The 17978-nt window shown below is 47.7% G+C and overlaps 2 protein-coding genes across 2 annotated transcripts; both read right to left on the bottom strand.

The window, feature by feature from the left end:
* Window positions 1–9442: 9442 nt before the first annotated feature.
* Window positions 9443–10828, bottom strand: LOC112885290. Its single transcript, XM_025950942.1, has 3 exons — window positions 10567–10828; window positions 10161–10478; window positions 9443–9962 (listed from the first exon to the last, which is right to left on the bottom strand). Exons 1-3 carry the CDS (start codon window positions 10824–10826, stop codon window positions 9443–9445), a joined length of 1098 nt encoding a protein of 365 aa, XP_025806727.1. The 5' UTR covers window positions 10827–10828.
* A 3390-nt stretch (window positions 10829–14218) lies between these two features.
* Window positions 14219–17502, bottom strand: LOC112877087 (probable calcium-binding protein CML21). The gene is made up of 5 exons (XM_025941295.1): window positions 17301–17502; window positions 16623–16859; window positions 15673–15872; window positions 15080–15254; window positions 14219–14549 (listed from the first exon to the last, which is right to left on the bottom strand). Exons 2-5 carry the CDS (start codon window positions 16813–16815, stop codon window positions 14437–14439), a joined length of 681 nt encoding a protein of 226 aa, XP_025797080.1. The 5' UTR covers window positions 16816–16859; window positions 17301–17502; the 3' UTR covers window positions 14219–14436.
* Between the last annotated feature and the right edge of the window lie 476 nt (window positions 17503–17978).

The following is a 17978-nucleotide window of genomic DNA, read 5'->3' as shown; positions in this document are numbered from 1 at the left end:
GGTTTCATCGAATTTCAAATACCACTGTCTGGAGGCTTGCTTTAATCCATAAATGGATTTCTTTAGACGACATCCCATCTTTTCTTTTCCTTCCACGACAAAACCTTTCGGCTGTGCCATGTAAACGTTCTCATAAAGATCCCCGTTGAGGAACGTCGTCTTTACATCCATCTGATGTAATTCTAAATTATAATGTGCCACTAACGCCATTATAATCCTGAAGGAATCCTTGCATGAAACAGGAGAAAATGTTTTATTATAGTCTATCCCTTCTCTTTGCGTGAAACCTTTCGCCACAAGTCGCGCTTTATATCTTTCTATATTCCCTTTGGAGTCACATTTTGTCTTGTAGACCCATTTGCAGCCTACTATTTTGGCTCCTTTAGGAATTTCTTCTAGATCCCAAACGTCGTTGGTATTCATCGATTTCATTTCATCTTTCATGGCTTCCAACCATTTAGATGAATGAACGCTTCTCATGGCTTCTTCAAATGAAGTGGGGTCACTCTCCATCTGAATTTCCTCGCTATTGTAGATTTGATAATCACTCGAAATAGCGGGCTTTCTCGTTCTTTGAGACCTTCTCAGTGCCTCATCTATCGGCACTTCTTCAACTTGGGGCTGCTGTTGCTCCCCCTGATGTGCGGCTACCGGTTCTGTCGGATCCTGAAGGACAGGTTCCTGATTCTGACTCGTCGCCGCAGCAGGAGAACTAACAACAGGTGCTGGCACCGTAGGTGACGCAGCAACTGGTGCTGACACCACAGGTGAAGCAGCAACAGGCAACACGAAGAATGGATCTTGGATCATCGGAGTAGGTACGAAAACCCGCTTCTCCTCAAGGTCAATCTTTCGAGCTACCGTGCTCCCCCTCATCATCTGATCCTCCAAAAAGACAGCGTGTCTCGTTTCTACGAACTTTGTATATCCGTTAGGACAGTAGAAACGATAACCTTTCGACTTTTCTGGATAGCCAATGAAATGGCAACTTACTGTCTTAGGGTCTAACTTTCCGATATTTGGATTAAACACTTTCGCCTCAGCTGGACAGCCCCACACATGTAAATAATTTAGTGTGGGTTTTCTCCCTGTCCACAACTCATACGGTGTTTTAGGCACCGACTTACTCGGTACGCGATTAAGAATATGAATAGCGGTTTTTAACGCCTCCATCCACAAATTAATCGGTAACGTGGAGTAGCTTAGCATACTTCTCACCATATCCATTAAGGTACGGTTACGTCTTTCAGCGACTCCATTTTGCTGAGGCTCGCCCGGTGTAGAGTACTGGGCTACTATTCCATTTTCCTGTAGAAACCTTGCAAAAGGTCCAGGAACTTGGCCATATGGGGTGTGACGACCGTAGTACTCACCTCCACGGTCAGATCTTACTATTTTTATTTTAAGATTTTGCTGATTTTCTACTTCAGCCTTAAAAATCTTAAATTTATCTAACGTTTCTGATCTTTCTTTGATTGGATAAATATATCCATAACGCGAATAGTCATCCGTAAACGTTATGAACGAATCATAACCGTCCACGGACTTTATGGGAAATGGACCACAGATATCTGTGTGCACTATCTCCAAAACCCCTGAACTGCGTTTGTCTCCTTTCTTTATTTTCTTAACGTACTTTCCTTTAACACAATCGATGCAATATTCTTCATTTGAAAAATCTAACGGATGGAGAATATTTTCTTTAATTAATCTCTCAATTCTCCCCCTCGAAATATGGCCTAAACAACAGTGCTATAATTTCGCTGAATTTTCGTTGTCGCATCGTTTGCGCTTATGACTTGCGTCGTTAGACATGCCTTCAATACTCGTGGTATTGCTAACAGAATTTACAGTCTCATGCATAGGCAACATATAAAGTTTGTCTTGTCGGATGGCAAGACCAACACACTGACTTTCAAATAAAATCTCACATTGTTCTTTGCCAAAATGGCACTTATAACCATCATCTGCCAAGCATGATACTGAAATTAAATTTCTAGACAAAGAGGGTACATAAAGAACATTATGTAACTGAAGTTTAAAGCCATTCTCTAATTCTAGCGTGAGTTGGCAAACTGCTTCAACGTCGGCTCTAACTCTATTGGCGACTTTCAGCCATCTATCCCCTCTTTGTAGCATCGTCTTTGTACTTATACCCTGCAAAGAATTAGCAACATGAACAGTTGCACCTGAGTCAATCCACCAAGTAGATTTAGAATAACTTACGTACAGGGTCTCATCGATAAATGTGATAACATCCTCACCTTTCTTAATTAAATGCCGTAGAAAATCTGGGCAATCTTTCTTGTAGTGTCCCGTCTTGTGACACCACATGCATTGATCTTTTTCAATATGTGGTTGATCTTTCTTTCCACCCTTGCCTGGGTGAGTCGAAGAAGAAGAAGAAGTGGAACCTCGTTTGAACTGAGGTTTCCCTTGTGGCCTCGTGTTTTTATCTGAAGAGTTGTTTCTTTTGTTGTGCCTAACATAGTTGAGCGTGTCACCATGCGAGGCTTTGAGTCTTTCCTCTTCTTGCACACACATCGCAATGAGCTTCTCTAAGTCCCATGTCTCTGGGCTGATGTTGTAGTTAACAATAAAAGTCTCAAACTCTTTTGGCAGAGAAGCCAGAACCAAATGGACAACAAAAGCATGAGAAAGCTCCATGTCCATAGGTTTTAGCTTAGATGCCATATTGCTCATTTTCAGTATGTGCTCTCTCACACCACCGCCAGTGTACTTATCATTAACTAACCTCTGAATCAGAGTTTGTGCATACGCTTTTGAGGAGCCAACAAATTGACTCTCAACTTTCTTTAAGTACTCGACTGCGGTGGCGCAATCTGGGATTGCTCCCCTGATACTATCTATGATGGAACTCTTGATAACCATCAAACACTTTCTGTTGGAAGAGATCCATTTTGCTTTCTCAAGATCGAACTTCATTTGAACACTTACATGTTCTCTCTGACGAGCTTGCCAAGCGGCAGAACTCTCATCCGCTTCCCTCACCAGTTCCCCAGGGCTGACGGGGCACGGTGAGGTGATAGCTAGGTCAATATCTGAGAGTGCAAGAGCCACTTCTAGCTTCTGAGCCCATATCCCGTAGTTGGAACCATCCAACGGCGGTATAGCATTAATAAAGGTCATTGCATTAGATCCTGAAAATCAAATCAAGAAGGGTGAGGACTGATTTTATAAAACAATAATTGCATATCTCAATTTAACGTTGGTCAATATTAAGATATACAATTAACTAGCTGCATTAATTCTAAAACACCGTTGGGCAGAATTAGAGCAAATGCATGAAACTGACTTGAAAAATTATAATATTGCTATTATCAACGTTGGTCAGAAAATAACATTATTATAACTGAAGAAAAAACTGAAAACTGACTCCTTTAATTATAATATCTCGTTGGGTCTAAAATAATTAAAGGATATAACTTAATTAAATTTGCAGCGGAAAAATAAATAGTGCTAACTTTCAGAAACATTCTTACTTACTATCTCTCCATAGAAAAATTCACGTTGGTAAAATTTAAAACGGAGATCAAATCATACATGAAGTGCTTGAAAAAAGGTTTCTGAGAAAATAACAAAGTCTTACTGTGCACCCGCCCAAAACAGCTCAAAATCGAGCCCAAAACGGCCCAAAATGGCCCGGCCCAAATGCGGCAACCGCGCGCGCGCGGCTGCTGGCCGCGCACCAGGCCGCAACCTGGGCCTGGGCCGGCAAAGCAGCGCCCCGCCTGGGCCGTAATCGGCCCGCGCGCGCGTGACCTCCCTGTGGCCGTCGGATCAGATCCGACGGCCGTCCAGCCGTTGCGGGCGGGTCAAAACCCCGCGTCGCAGCCGCTCCCCGCAAACCCTAGGGTCATTTCGTCCTTCTCCCCCGCCCGCTCTTCCCGGCCTCTCCTCTTCCTCCGCGTGACGGCGACCAAGGGCGACGGCGCCGCCACGGGCCCCCTCGCCGGCGAGCGCGCTCGCCTGTGCGTGAGCGCGCCGCCGTCGAGTAGGCTCGCGGTGGTGAACTAGTCCGCGCGCGAGGCGCGGTGGGAATCCCCGAGCGATGGCGCGCTCGGGATGGCTCGGCCCATCGACGGCGGAGGCCCACCGGAGCCGCTGGGCCTCGGTGGTACTTTCCCGTGGAGCAAGGAGCTCCCGGTGACGAGGTAAGAGTCCTCCTGTGTTGGCCGGTTAGGGTTAGGGTTAGCGGGTTAGGGTTTTGGGCTCAAGGTGTGATGGGATCTTTCACCCCGAAGGGTTTGACTCGATTTCTTCTTACTTGCCTTGCAATTCCCCTCCTTCTAAATGCTTTGCACCGGTCCTTGCCCGAGACTAACTACGATTAGATAGGCTAAACTGATACCATTGATAGAAACTCAGGATCTACTAAGCGTCAATTAGCTCGGTAATTAACTAAACAGGATAGAGCTTAGGGCAAATCGAGAAAGAAACAGAGAGATAGGGGAAGGTGGATTAGATCCACACCACCGGTTGAAGCCCCGGCTTCGCCGTTGTTGGCCATGACGTCGAGGAGGAAGCCGATCGGAGTCGTGGACGAGGGCGCACGAGCGGCGGTGAGGTCGAGCAGTGTCGGCGATGATAATGCAGAGAAGATGGCGTCGATGCAGAGGCGGCGGCGGCGCTTCCCGTCACTTCAGCGCCGCACTTAGATCGGGTTGTGCTAGGGTTTTAGGTGGGGTTGCAGGCAAGCGCGATGAACTTCGTCATCCGTGCCCCGGCCCCCACCCTTCCTTTTATTGTGGCGCTGTGCGACGGGGGCCCACCCGCCATTGGGTTGGCGGTGTGCCCCCGATCGGGGCGCGTAACCGATTCCGGATCGGTCGTTGGACCGATCCGGATTGAGATCAAACTAACACCACCTGCTCAATCAATTGCCACAACTTAAAAACCCATGGCCGACTAGGCTCTGTCCATTTAAGCCACAGCCAGCGTAACCTCAAAGCACGGGAGAATTTCTCCAAATCAACAAGTCCCAGCCCTCCCAGTTCCTTTGATCTGCCAACTCTCGGCCATCCAACTTTACAATTGCCCCCATTAAGTTCTTGATCACCTGCCCATAAAAAACGCCTCCTCGCCTTGTCTAGCTCCTTGTGGAATTGCTTGGGCACTTTCAGTGCCGTTAGACTACTATCAGCAGCGTTGTTATCGGGCCTTGCAATTTGAAAATAGCGGTCCGGCCCGCTCCCCAGCAGCGTGTGCATCCCTTTGGCAAAATAGGAGGCCGTTGAAGTCGTAGCAACGGCCCGCACCGAGCCACCGACGCATACCACTTGAGCCACCGACAGGCTAGGGCTTCACACGGGCAGCTACTGCGCGGCGGCGGCGGCGGCCTGGCGTCGCTACAGGAGGAGGGGTTCAACGGCACCCCGAAATCAGCTCCTCCCCGCTATGATGAGTCGGAGGACCGGGCCGGGCGGAAGGAGCCTCTCAGCGGCGAGGCGCCACCAGCTCCCCTAGATCTACCGCAGCAACCATCAGCCTCAAGCTCCTCGACCTCACCTGCAGCTGCGAGGTACGAATCCGACTCAGTCTCACTCGCTGAGGGCGTCTCTCTCCTCATGCGGTAGATGCTCTCGAGAAATCTCTCGAGCTCGGGAACGCAAGCCATGCCGGGCCGCAATCTACGTCCTCCGCTCCCCCTTCCTCCTGCCCGGCGCCGAGTTCTATCTCAGCAGCTATGATTTTATTTGAGTTCATGTAAGGACCGGGTAGGAATGTTCCAAAACTCCACATATCCGTCGGATCTGATGTCAATGGTCTCACCTATGCACTCTGATTTGATTTCCCCTAGTTCTCGCCGAAGCTGGAATCGCACCGCCGCTCCCCTAGGTCGCGCCGGGCGCGCCGGGCGGCCGTGCGTCCGTCGAGCCAAGAGCCGCTGCACCCCTGCACGCTGTGTCCCCCGCGCAGCAGTGATCGCCGGTGATGGGAGAAGGTCGCTGTGGCCGCCGCCTGGTTTTTAGTTTCCCTCTTCCCAAGTTCAGCTGTGTTCCTTGTGTAGCCCTGTCAAATTGGGTCACTACTCCTGGGAAAATCATTATGAGGAACTAATCTGTGAAGTACTGAATCAGTTGCATCAAAGCGACAATTGCGTCAAATTCGTATCCTAATTTGTATAATGCACTTGACCTTTACAATCACCTAAACCTAATTTCGGCAATGGTCAAAGCAATTAATTTTCTTCATCTGAACATGTTCCTGATTTGCACTCAGCATTTGCTAGTTTAGAACACTACTTACATAGACTGCTATATATTTATTCATCTTACTTGTACTAATGTACGTTGTTGACATTCAATGTTACAGAAATCATTCAACCGGCTCAACTTCTCCAATGCATGCGCCTACCGACACCTTCTGTGGTGGAAACCAAACCCCCCAGTACCCACCGTACACACCACCCTTTGACCTCGATCCTATGCCGCCGCCACCGTATTCTTCCGACATGACAACTTTGCACCTGTCTCCCCTGCTCCCACAACTTGGATCGCCTCAGGCTTGGCCCAACCAAACTGCATCCCAACAGTTTGTGTTTCCTGAACCTAGCCTGCACATACATCCTGCCTCCAATGAGCCAATTGCCAGCCCACCTCGACGCTCTACCAAAAGGAAAAAATCGAAAGCTTCTTCTTCAAGGGGTCCGTCGTACTCTACCGCAGAAGACAAAGCACTATGCTCCGCATACCTAAATGTGAGCCGAGATCCTATCATTGGCGCCTATCAGACTGCTGAAACCTACTGGGAGCGCATTGCCAAGTACTACAATGAGAACAACAAGTTCAGAGTCCCCCGCACACCCGACTCTTTGGCAACCTGATGGCATAACATTTCCAAGGACACAGCCCGTTTCTGCGGTAAAAAGGCGGAGGTTGATCGGCGAAGGGAGAGTGGGAAAACTGAAGAAGACAGGGTACTAACTTTGTAACATACTTTTATCAGGACACAACCATTCCGTAATCATACATGTGCACTTAATTTAAGTTGCTGACTTGCTTCTGCAGATCGAAGATGCGCTTCAGCTATTCCTTGGACAGGTTGGCAAGCCATTCCAGTTCATGCATTGCTGGACTGTTCTAAGGAACACTAGGAAATGGGAAGATTGGATTGCAACCAAAGGAGCAGATTCCGCAGGGGATAGAGAAGCACTGAATGCTGAAGAAGGTCAGGAATTCCATGCTGTAGCAGGGGAGCTTTGTAGGCCTATTGGTCGAGACAAAGCCAAAAAAACGAGACGTTCTGAAGGCAAGCAATCGTCCGAATCATCTGCTTGCATTGAATTGTTTCAACAAATGGCCAAGAACAAGGAACTGAGAAACCAGCAAGAAGCTATGTGGGCCAGCGAATACAAGCAGGTGCAAGAGCGTCAGCTTGCATTAAAGGAAGAATCTACTCGGCAGCAGCTTGCATTACAGGAAGAGCAAACTCGGATCCAGCGCGAGCAATTGGAGTACCAAAGGATGGAACATGATAGCAAGATCATGATGATGGATCTTAGCTCCTTCTCTGATGTCGCCCGTGAGTACTTTTTAGGCATGCAGAGGGAGATCCTAGAGAAGCGCCGGCGAGGGGGGGACAACAGTAATGGAAACTAGACCTACATCAAGCTGAACTATGTACTTCTTGCATGTACCTTTATTTCAGTCGGGGACCAGTGTACATAATTCATGGCTGTGTTTGTTTGTTTGTTCTCCGAATGGACTGTAATCGACAAAGATCAAGTCTGTTTGATGCACTCTGTTGTCAGAGCAAACTTTCTATCTAAGTACATGTTTTCGATGAGTTCTTTGGCGTGCCACGAAGTAGATTTGACAGGGAAGCTTGCAGGTCTGCTATTCTGTATGTTCTTTTGTCAACTTTGAAATGGTGATTTGAATATACGATATATCTGCGTGTTCAGTGCTTGCCTGGATAACATCAACATGGTGTATGGTGATGACTCTGCCGAGCTCACTAATTTCAATCATGTGATAAGGGATGAAAGTAAAAAGATAGAACTGGAAGCAAGCAAGAACCAAGATAATTTGGTAACTTTACTTTCAAGTTTTCCTTCAAGTTTTGTGCTGCTCCTATCCAATGTGAACTTTTTCATGCGCAAATAGTAATGTCCATGGTTCAGGATCCTGGTAGTTCGTACATTGTTTCGAACTTGGGTGATTTCGAAGCAATTCTTCCATTTCGCAAGCAACTAGTCACTCTTTTGGGCTATGCAAGCAAGCCGGAACTCTTCCTTTATCGAATCTTAAGCTAACATGGAAGGCCCCAACACACTCAATTTGGACCCTTAAATTACATAGCAACAACAATTTTCCTCAAACGAACCATTAATTTGCGAAGTGGCAATTTAGTAAAAGAAGAAGGAAAACAAGCCGTACAAAGCATGGGGATGATACAATCCCCAGAGAGAAAGACACTTCAGAGCTGACCCAGTCTATGAGATTGCAGCTTGGCCTCAACGAAGTGGAAGGTCCAGGAGTTAATGGATGGTGTGATGCCGTCAAATATCAATGCATTCCTTTGTTTCTAGATATTCCAGCAAGCTATCATAAAGATCTCCATGAATATCCTTTAACGCAACCTAGGGAGAACTATCTCCAACCTAGGTTAGTTGCATATTCTCGGTATGCTGAATTCATAAGCTAATTGACACAAGCTTGGGCACCTGCAAAATGGAAAAACATATTTGCTCATGGAACTAATTTATGTCAGTGAGAAAATTGTAGTGCATGAAACACTATCAAGCTGATTCTGTTAAGTTTCTTTCCCTTTTGCTGTTAGCTAACTTCATGTCTCATGTCTCATGTCACCAAAGTATTAATAGCTAACTTCATGTATATATGCAAGTAACTTCTCCCTGAATTCTCAGACATTTTCACACATATGTACTAGAGAACTTCTCCCTAATAAATAACTTCTCCCTTAAGCCATAACTTCATGTATGAATAACTTCACCAAAGTGTTAATAAGTAACCGCAAGTAACACATATATGTGTACAGCAAGTATTAATAGATACCATCAACTGTATAAAAAAAATATAGGCAAATTTACATAGTTTATTTTTCTCGCTGAATTCTCGGACGTTTTCTTACTAAACTTGAAGAACTTTTCAAAGTTAATTTTGGACAAAGGTTAAAAGCAAATGTCTCATGTGACGTAGCAGTTTCTACAAGCAAATGTCTCATGGCAAAACTATAGAACCTTTAACGCTTCAAATTTCCTGAATCTCCCTGCAGTAAGTGCAGGTCCAATCGCTGAGACAATGAACGGGGATTAAACATAAACAGTGAGCAAGTTAAAACAAAGACACTATAAAAATACCACAATTCTCAAGCAATGTAACTAAAGCATAAAACTTGAACCAACCAAGCAATGTACCTAACAGAAACAAGCAATGAGCAATCCATTGTCCTTACCCTAGGTGCTGCCACACTCGTTCCACACGTGCTCCATGAGGTCTTCCTGCAGCCGGTGATGCATGCCTCGATCTTCGATTTTTTTGTGGTTTGCTATCAAAGTCTGTATGCTTGGCACATTCCTCGGGAGAAGCATAGGTGCAGTGGCATCTTCGAAGTCGTCAATGGTCGCCACCGGAAGTCCTCGCTCGTCCGCAACTGCCATGTTGTGCAGGATAATACAACAACTCATGATGTTCTTTAAATCTGCTACCATGAACATTCTGGCAGGACATTTGACAATTGCAAATTTTGCTTGTAGCACACCGAATGCTCGCTCGACATCCTTCTTGTAAGCAGACTGCTTTAAAGTGAAGAGCTTCTGCTTCTCAGTAACTGGACTAGGAACTCCTTTGATTAGTGTCGCCCAATCCGGGTATATGCCATCTGCCAGGTAGTACCCCATGTCGTAATGGTGACCATTCACGGTGAAGTTGACAGCAGGGGCATTACAAGAGGCGAGGTCATCAAAAATAGGGGACCTATGGAGAACGTTGATATCATTCAGTGACCCAGGGAGACCAAAGAAGGCGTGCCAAAACCATAGGTCGGGCCCGACCACAGCCTCCAGTATAATGGTTGGCTTCTGTGTGTGTCCTCAGTGCTCACCGTGCCAGGCAACAGGGCAGTTCTCCCATACCCAATGCATACAGTCTAAGCTTCCAAGCATTCCTGGGAACCCTCTGTCCTCAGCAACCTGCAGCAAGGCCTGTATATCGGTCTCATTTGGGCTGCATAAGTAGCGTTGTTCGAAGAGGTCAACCACACCCTGGATGAAATGCTTGAAGCTTTCCATAATGGCAGAGCTAGACATACGAAACTCTCGGTCCAGAGAATCAGGTGTGCAGGCGGTGGCAAGCAGTTTGAAGCAAGCAGCAATCTTCTGGTAAGGATGGCATCCCATCTTCCTGGCTGCATTTTCCTTCTCCTTGAAGTAGTCATCGTACTCAGTAACAGCATCTGCTACACGGCAAAACAGCCTAGGTGACACACGAAACCTGGAAAAAGCTTGACGAAATGTCAACGCAGACTCTCGTCACAACATAGGCATGAGAAACAAATGAAAATTGGCTCATATGTGCTCACCTCCTCCGGAAGAATGCGTCGGGGTAAACTTTTTGGGGGTCAAAGTAGTCAAGACGTAGCCGATGCCAACCCTCCCGGATGTTTCGCTTGACCACGATGCGTTTGACACTGTAACGGCTCCGCTTGGCCTGGCTATGAGCACCAGCAAGTAGGCCATTTGCATATGCTGCGAGAACCTGCTGTTCGTCTTCTTCACTCGTCTCCCCATCCGGAGGTAGCCCTTGGTACTCGCGCATCGCACGTCGGTAATGGTGACCCATTGCTCGGCTGCAAACTGTAATACATGGGACAAAGAATGTTTATTGTAGTCCATGAACAATATGGAAAACGTACAAACACCAATAGAGTGGCTCACTAAACTAAATGCTAAAGCCGACAAAGCAACTATACTTCTCAGTTCGCTTAAACCAGAGACGGGACACTAGCAGGGAAATTGAACTTGCTACTACACCGCAGCAGTAGCAATAAGCAACCCTACTTCTGTGCCGAACTAAGCAAACTACTTCCTCCTAAACCACTACAGTAGCAATTGAAATTTGAACTAATTCTATTAAGAAATTAGATACTCTGCTTCTGAGTGTGCATGTACCCGAGCAGTCGGCCGGGTGGGGAGGGGATGGCCACGGACACGAGGGGATGCCGTCGGCCACAGGGGAGGAGCCGCTGGCGGCCGGGTGCTCAAGGGATGCCGTCGGCCGCCAGCCGCTGCCGGCCTGGCGGGCAAGGGACGGCGTCGACCGGCGGGGAAGCTGCGACTGTCGGAGGAGCGGGGATCCGACGCCGTAGGCCGCAGGGGAGCAGCGGGTGGTCGCCGGTTCGCGCCGGGGGGGAGGGGGAGGGGAGGGGGAGGGAGCCGTCCGACGCAGGGGCGGAGCCGCTGTCTGCCGGGCGGATAGGGGACGACGGCGGCCGCAGGGGAGGAGTCGGTGTCGCCCGGGCGGGGAGGGGACGCCGCCCGCGGCTCCGGATGAGGCGTAGTTGACCGGGCGGAGAGGGGCTGGATGCGAGGAGGGGCTCTCGGGCGGAGGATCTACTGGGCGGCGCTCGGGCAGGACGACCGCACGAGATGTGGAGGTCTCGACACAGGGAGCGCGGGGGAGGCACGGAAATTTCAATCGGCGCGCGGGAAGTTTGCAAACGCGTTTTCACTTTCTGCTGAGATGGGCTCCGACTGGGCTGGCAAAACGCAAACGAGGGAGCACCTGCGATTTTACACGGGCTGAAAGCAACGCTGCTGATATCAGCCTTAGCAAGTAAATTGGGATGGAGCTAAGGACAGAGCGCACCAATTCAAGGTGCCCAGCCGGGTTCAGCAACCGGCCTTGCCAGCCGGCCAAGCGCGACTTAGCCCTGTCCAGGATTGGCCGCAGATGTACTAGTCGCGGTCTGCCCAGCGTGAGAGGCAATCCCAAGTAGGATAAAGGAATGACAACCTGCTGGCCCGAGAAATCTTGCAAAATATCCTGCAGATTAACATCTCGGCATCGAATTGGCGCCACTGAGCTTTTTTCTGTGTTCAGCCTAAGGCCCGTCGCTTTTCCAAAACCGTCCATAATCTGCAGGATCAAGCTCACATCCTCTTTAAAAGGGTTGGAGAAGACGACAACATCGTCCGTGTACAGGGACAGACGAAGCTTAGCATGCCGTCCACGCAGGGGTGTCAAGTGTCCTTCTTCAGTTCCGATCTCCAGTAGGCACTGCAAGGTGTCTATCGCCAAAATGAACAGATAGGGAGACAAGGGGTCTCCCTGCCGCAGCCCTCGCTCGTGTCGTATCCGGTGTACAAAGATACATCCGGTGGTGCAATGCAAATTTAATTTGATCAGAAATACAACGGTGCAATTCAAATTCTATATATTTTATTTCAACTCGCTATTATATCAATACCATGCTGGATACTAATGCCGGCCGTCCGCTTCAAAAAAAAGAAGAAAAAATGTTTTGAATTTTTGCTGCATGTAATCACACGAACTGTGGCAGGAGTTGATTTTGTGGTTTGGTGTGGACGGCTGTCACCCGATTGGGGGTAGGTCGGGAACTTCTTTCCCATTATCTAAAAAACGAACTGTGCACCCCTCTCTCTCTCTCTCTCCCTCTTTCTGCTCTCCACGATCGAGAGCGCTCCTACGGGCTACGGCGATGTGCCCACGAAATTTCGCTCGCCTGATGCATCGTGCTCCCAGGTCCCAGCAGTTGGTGCAGTCGAACGGAAGGATAGCATGGTAGCCCTGCTCCAAGGTGCACCAGCCAATTGGTGACCGTCCCTCTTCGTTCTTTCCTCTCTCAGGCTCCACCAGCATGTGATGTGACCTCCCTGCCGACCAAATTAGGGAAGAAGCCAGCAGGCGGTGTACAGCCAGCAGCAAGAGCAACCCACCAGGCCACCAGTCACCACTCACCGGAGCTACCCGGACTCCAGTCCCCTCCTCCCCTCCACTCCACCGAACACACCGGCCAAAATCCAGAGAAGCCACCGGCGGAAGCGAGCACATGGAGGAGGTGGCCGCGGATCAAGCCGGCGGGATCCCCCGGCCGGCGAAGTTGGCCCGGCGCCACAGCCGCACCGGAGGCAGAGCGTCGGAGGTGGCTGCTAGCTGACACGCCGGGGGCCCAAGACGAAGACGAAGCGGACCGCACGTACCTGGACAGGGCGTCGGGCTCGCTGATGGAGTGCTCGGCGCTGCTCATGCTGGGCTGCCGGCCAAGGCCCGGCCCTTCTTCCACCCGCCCGCCTGGCTGTCGAGGGCTCGGGAGGCCGGCGGCGAGCCGCTGGAGCTCCGGGCCCGCCCCTACGAGTCCATCAGCGCGATCTCCCTCGCACTGGAGGCGGCCATCGCCATGGAGCGGTGGCTGTTCTGGCTGAACGTGGTCTCCGCCGGCAGGGCCCTGACCGCCGTCAGGCGGTTCATGGTGGTGAGCCTCGTGTGCTCCCTCGCGGTGTTCGCGGTGGCGACCCCTCTGGCCTCCGTGGCGGCCGGCTCCTCCGAGGACTGGCGCGGGGCGGCCTCGGTGTTCCTGCCGGTCCTGCCGTGCGCGGCCGTCGCGGTGCTCTTCGTCCTGGCCTCCTGGGGAAGGTGAAGGACCTCCTTGTCGAGGCCGGGAAGCTGATTCATGGCTGAATCGGACCGGCTGGGCTGTGGATGGTTGCGAGGATGTGGCCATGGCGTGCAGGCGTGGTATGCAGCATTGCATTAATTTTTTGTGCTGTCAGCTCATCGTCTAGGTCTGGATGCTATCGAGTTGTACTGCAAGCCTGCAACTATACATGCATGCTAGTATCATCATGTATCTGAAGATTCGTCCATGGCCAGTGGATCTTAACTGAAGTATAAGTGCCCTCTCCCTCCCTCCCTCCCTCCCTCCCTCTCTTATTTTTTTTCTTTGTATCTGTGTGGTGGACCCCGTCCTGCAGTCTCAGAACTGCTCTTTTGTAAACTTTGGCTGTAAGCTAGCACCCTGTGTTAGCTGTGGCCGGTTATCCCTTTTTTTGAAAAAAAGATCTATGTGCAAAAATCACTGAATTTGGTGGGTCGCCTATGCGAGCTCAGTGACAAAACCTAGAGAAACAGGCAGTATCAAAGGAAAGAGCATCACTAACCTTAGCAATTCTGCATTTTCTTAACCGGTTCCAAACATCTGAATAACAGGGTAACCTAACTGAACATCATCTCAACAATGTAACTCTTTTATCAGCAAATTCTTGCCACAACTAGAAATAACTCGGGTTCACTCTATTAATACGAACGTAAGCATCTACCATCAGCTAGACACCAAGAAAATATGAACAGCTACTTTTGACTGTCATATAGTACTCGTCAGGGAGGAAGCTGCTGGAGGCCTCCTGAGGGCTGACATGGCCAATTGACACGCTCATTCATCGTCGTCATCATCGTCGTCTTCATTGTCGATGCCCACCCAGCGAGTAAAAGCAAAGAGGAACTCCTTGAAGGTCACTGTGCCATTCTTGTCCCAGTCCATTTCCTCTGGAGGCACCAAGAGAGTAAATGTTAGGGCAAACATATAAACGCAATAGTAACTGAATTGGGGTAAGCATTTCATCAATCAACACTGAATACTCCTAAGCTCTGCTGAATTGATATGGGAAATCTTTAAATGTAAGCATCAGTCTTGAATGATGAGTCTTGGGACTGGTTCCAAAATAATTTAAATATTCTGAAAGCATGAAACTTGATCCTATCTTATCTTTTATCAATGCCTAACTATTTTTATTATCATAGCTGAAAAAAGAGAAAAAAAGAACAACCTATGAGCAGTTTCATCCTATTACCCGTCCTGATCTGAAAAGGAGAAAAAGAACTATCCACCCATACCAAAGTATCGGATCATTGATTTCTAAAAAAACAAGCAATAGCATGACAAGAAAAGTGGACTGACAAAGTACTGGCACGCCAACATAGAATGGTTATAATGAAAAAAATACTTACAAACTAACAGAGTAGAAGTTAGGGGGGATGTGGTTGTGAGATGATGGTGCCATGAGAAGATAACTCACCAAATCTTTTCACGCCTATGCGCCCAGAGGAGCGTTCTCCTGCAGTGGTCTCGTTTATTGCTTGTATCATCTCGTTCTTACTGACGTACCCATCTTTGTTCTTGTCCAAGAAGACAAATGACTCAACCAATGTCTCGAACGTTGGCTCAAGACATCCTAATCCCATTCTTTTTCTCTAAAGCATCATGTCAAGGACATAAACGATATAGGTAAAATAAGATCACAGCTCGAGGAATGCCTAACGCTTGAGAAAGGTCTAACATATCACCTTAGAGCCCTTATATAATGTAATATAAAAATTATACAATGACCTCAAGAAGGTAATCATTATTTATTTACTTCTTTCAATCCTTTTTTTACTGAAATTCTCACAAAGAAAGAAATCTTTTTATTAATATGCATCATATGAAGTGATTTCCTTGATTAGCTCCAAAATTCAGGTAAGCACATACCACAAGTTGAGAAATATCTTATTTTTCCATCAAAATAGAGAAAAAAAGGCTGAAAATTAATGCCGTATGAGGATTTCCTGTGCTAAAAAACAAGAAAAAAACTTTGAACAATAAATATATTTTTTACTGTATGAAGGATACTGCTTCAGACACCGCAGGATCATTGAGAAGATAAACAAGGCACAGGAAGACAATAAATTCATTGAACTTCATGCCCATGTGTTCATAAATGTCGCATGCCTGAAACAGATCTTTTATTTCATCATCAGTAGATTCGATACCCAATTTCTGGAAACAGTGCTTGAGTTCCTGTTGATCTATTTCACCATTGGAATCTTCATCTGCATAAATGCGAACATATAAAAAAAGGGTTTGATGAATGACCTCAACAATAAAAGACAAGTTCAAATGAAATATTATGGTCAGTAACTATAGTCTATTGAGACAGGGTAATTCTGGATCAGTTCATGTGGATAACAAAATAAATTCCTCATATGGGTGTCAAACCATGTCGAGGCTCGAAATCCCCTTGCTAAAGCAAGTAAATTGGGGCGGTCTATCTTGTGCCCAATTTTTTTAGCGGATTTTCGGTTTCGGGGTAGCTGGTTCCCTAAATCTGCCAAGTAGAGCCATGACCGAGGATGAATGCCTTAAGTTTCATCTAGTTGATTTCACCTGTACTCTACTCGCTCGTTGGCATAATACAGTGTATATGAAACAGGAACCCATGGTACCTTTGGAGAAAGAGACCTGCTATACTACAAGGCATTGAACTGACCTGGCCTCGTTAGGACCAAACTCAGTGCGCATGCATGGAGTGGTTGGATGGAAGATGCGTCATCCGTGGACATTACTCTTTAATTTGTTTTCCATTGGATAAAAACTAGATGAATCCATGTGAATTCGTTTTAATTGACCCAGACAATTTGGCAATTCTAGTTTTCTTAAATATTTATCATTTATGTAATATCTTCAGTGCTGCTTCTGGTTACATGGTTCAACTACATCCAGTTTTTCAAGTTTTGGCCTTCAAATGACATGGTATCATAGAGCTGATCAAGACAGAGGGGTAATGTAAAGGTAAAGCTCACCAAATTGCTGAAAGATGGTCCTGCAGTTTCTCAAGCTCTCGTCAATTTTAGGGAATTTCATTATGACACTGTTGAAAGATTTCACAGAAGTTCCTTTCAATGCCCTCTGCTGCATGGCCTCAACCATCTTCCTCTCTAACTTTGATGCAGGGGAACTGTTCCTTGGCGACTCACCACCAATTACACCTCCCATTTCCGCAATGTTGACGATCTTGAATGGTGGCAAAACCTCCGTGCCTGGAGATGTAAACAATATTCAGGATGAGACATGAACAATGGAGATTAAAACCGTGGCGAATGCAGAACATGTACCATTTCTGATTTTGATAAAACAAAACAACAACAGCACTGCTGGTGGAATAACATAGCGGTTATTTCTGATATTTGACCCGAGATTTCCCTCCACGAAACTGAAGGATTTAGCGTGGGGAGATTCAATTAGCATTAAACGTCAGAACAAAAGAACAGTTAACAACGTCCAGATGTAGGCTAAGAATCTCCTAACAACCTCGGGCGAAATTAACGTTGCCAAAATATTTTGGGGAAAAGCTGTGCTCCACCGATCGAAGCAGCAAACAAATCCGCACACAACCAGCGAATCGGAGAGAAAGATTCTGCGGAACAGGACGAGCGATCCATCGAAGCTAGCCGGGGGGAAAATAACCACTGGTGCCTTACCAAGAAAGACGAGGCCAATCCAACTCCGGATGGACCTCCAGCACTCACGCCACCGCGGAGCAGGAGGGCGATCGGCGGGGGTGGACGCCTACGGGGCTGAAGGGAGGAGGATGGGGAAGAGAGGGCCGGGTTGCGGTGGGAGGGGAGGATGCGCCCGTGCGGGGATCTGGACATCTGGTGGTGGTGGATGGGGTGGTGAAGCATGCGTGTTCGGCGCCGAGGGCGGTGGGGAGCCGACGAGAGCGGGCGCGCGAAACGCCCGCGCCGCGCTAACTCCGACCAACGTTTCCTCCCTCCCGCCAGCTTGCAGCTGGCGTCAGCGCGCAACACAGTAGCGGTGGAAATGCCCAAAATGCCACGTTGCTCTATTAGTATGCATATATTAATATACATGGGAAATGCTATTTTCGGGGGTGCATGCTCTCGCACTCTAGCATTCATGTACATGCAACTGATTTTTAAAATTTTATAAAAAATAGAATTTCTAATTGAATATCTAAATTAAATTCTGATTACATAGCTTCAACATAAGACCTCTACTTGCATATATTAGGATCACATTTTTTTAATAAAAGAGTTTTTTGTTATAAAAGTGATTATATTGCAGTAGAAACCGCTTGTTTCTGTAAACTCGATAGCCAATTTTTAAAAATGAAATTGCTTAAATGGACCATTTTT

Source organism: Panicum hallii, chromosome 1 (assembly GCF_002211085.1).
Source record: "Panicum hallii strain FIL2 chromosome 1, PHallii_v3.1, whole genome shotgun sequence".
In the NCBI taxonomy this organism is placed as follows: domain Eukaryota; kingdom Viridiplantae; phylum Streptophyta; class Magnoliopsida; order Poales; family Poaceae; genus Panicum; species Panicum hallii.
Note: the sequence above shows the minus strand (reverse complement) of the source record. Positions and strands in the feature narration are given on the sequence as shown.

Bases quoted from the DNA above. Each gene is read 5' to 3' on its own strand.
- LOC112885290 (XM_025950942.1), bottom strand. From the start codon at position 10,826: ATGGGTCACCATTACCGACGTGCGATGCGCGAGTACCAAGGGCTACCT. The intron at 10,479-10,566 runs GTGAGCACATAT...AGCTTTTTCCAG, and splicing joins GACGCATTCTTCCGGAGGAG to GTTTCGTGTGTCACCTAGGC. The intron at 9,963-10,160 runs GTTCCCAGGAAT...CGTTCTCCATAG, and splicing joins CAGGTTGCTGAGGACAGAGG to GTCCCCTATTTTTGATGACC.
- LOC112877087 (XM_025941295.1), bottom strand. From the start codon at position 16,815: ATGGGAGGTGTAATTGGTGGTGAGTCGCCAAGGAACAGTTCCCCTGCA. The intron at 15,873-16,622 runs GTGAGCTTTACC...GCATTTATGCAG, and splicing joins GACCATCTTTCAGCAATTTG to ATGAAGATTCCAATGGTGAA. The intron at 15,255-15,672 runs GTATCCTTCATA...ATGATGCTTTAG, and splicing joins ATCCTGCGGTGTCTGAAGCA to AGAAAAAGAATGGGATTAGG.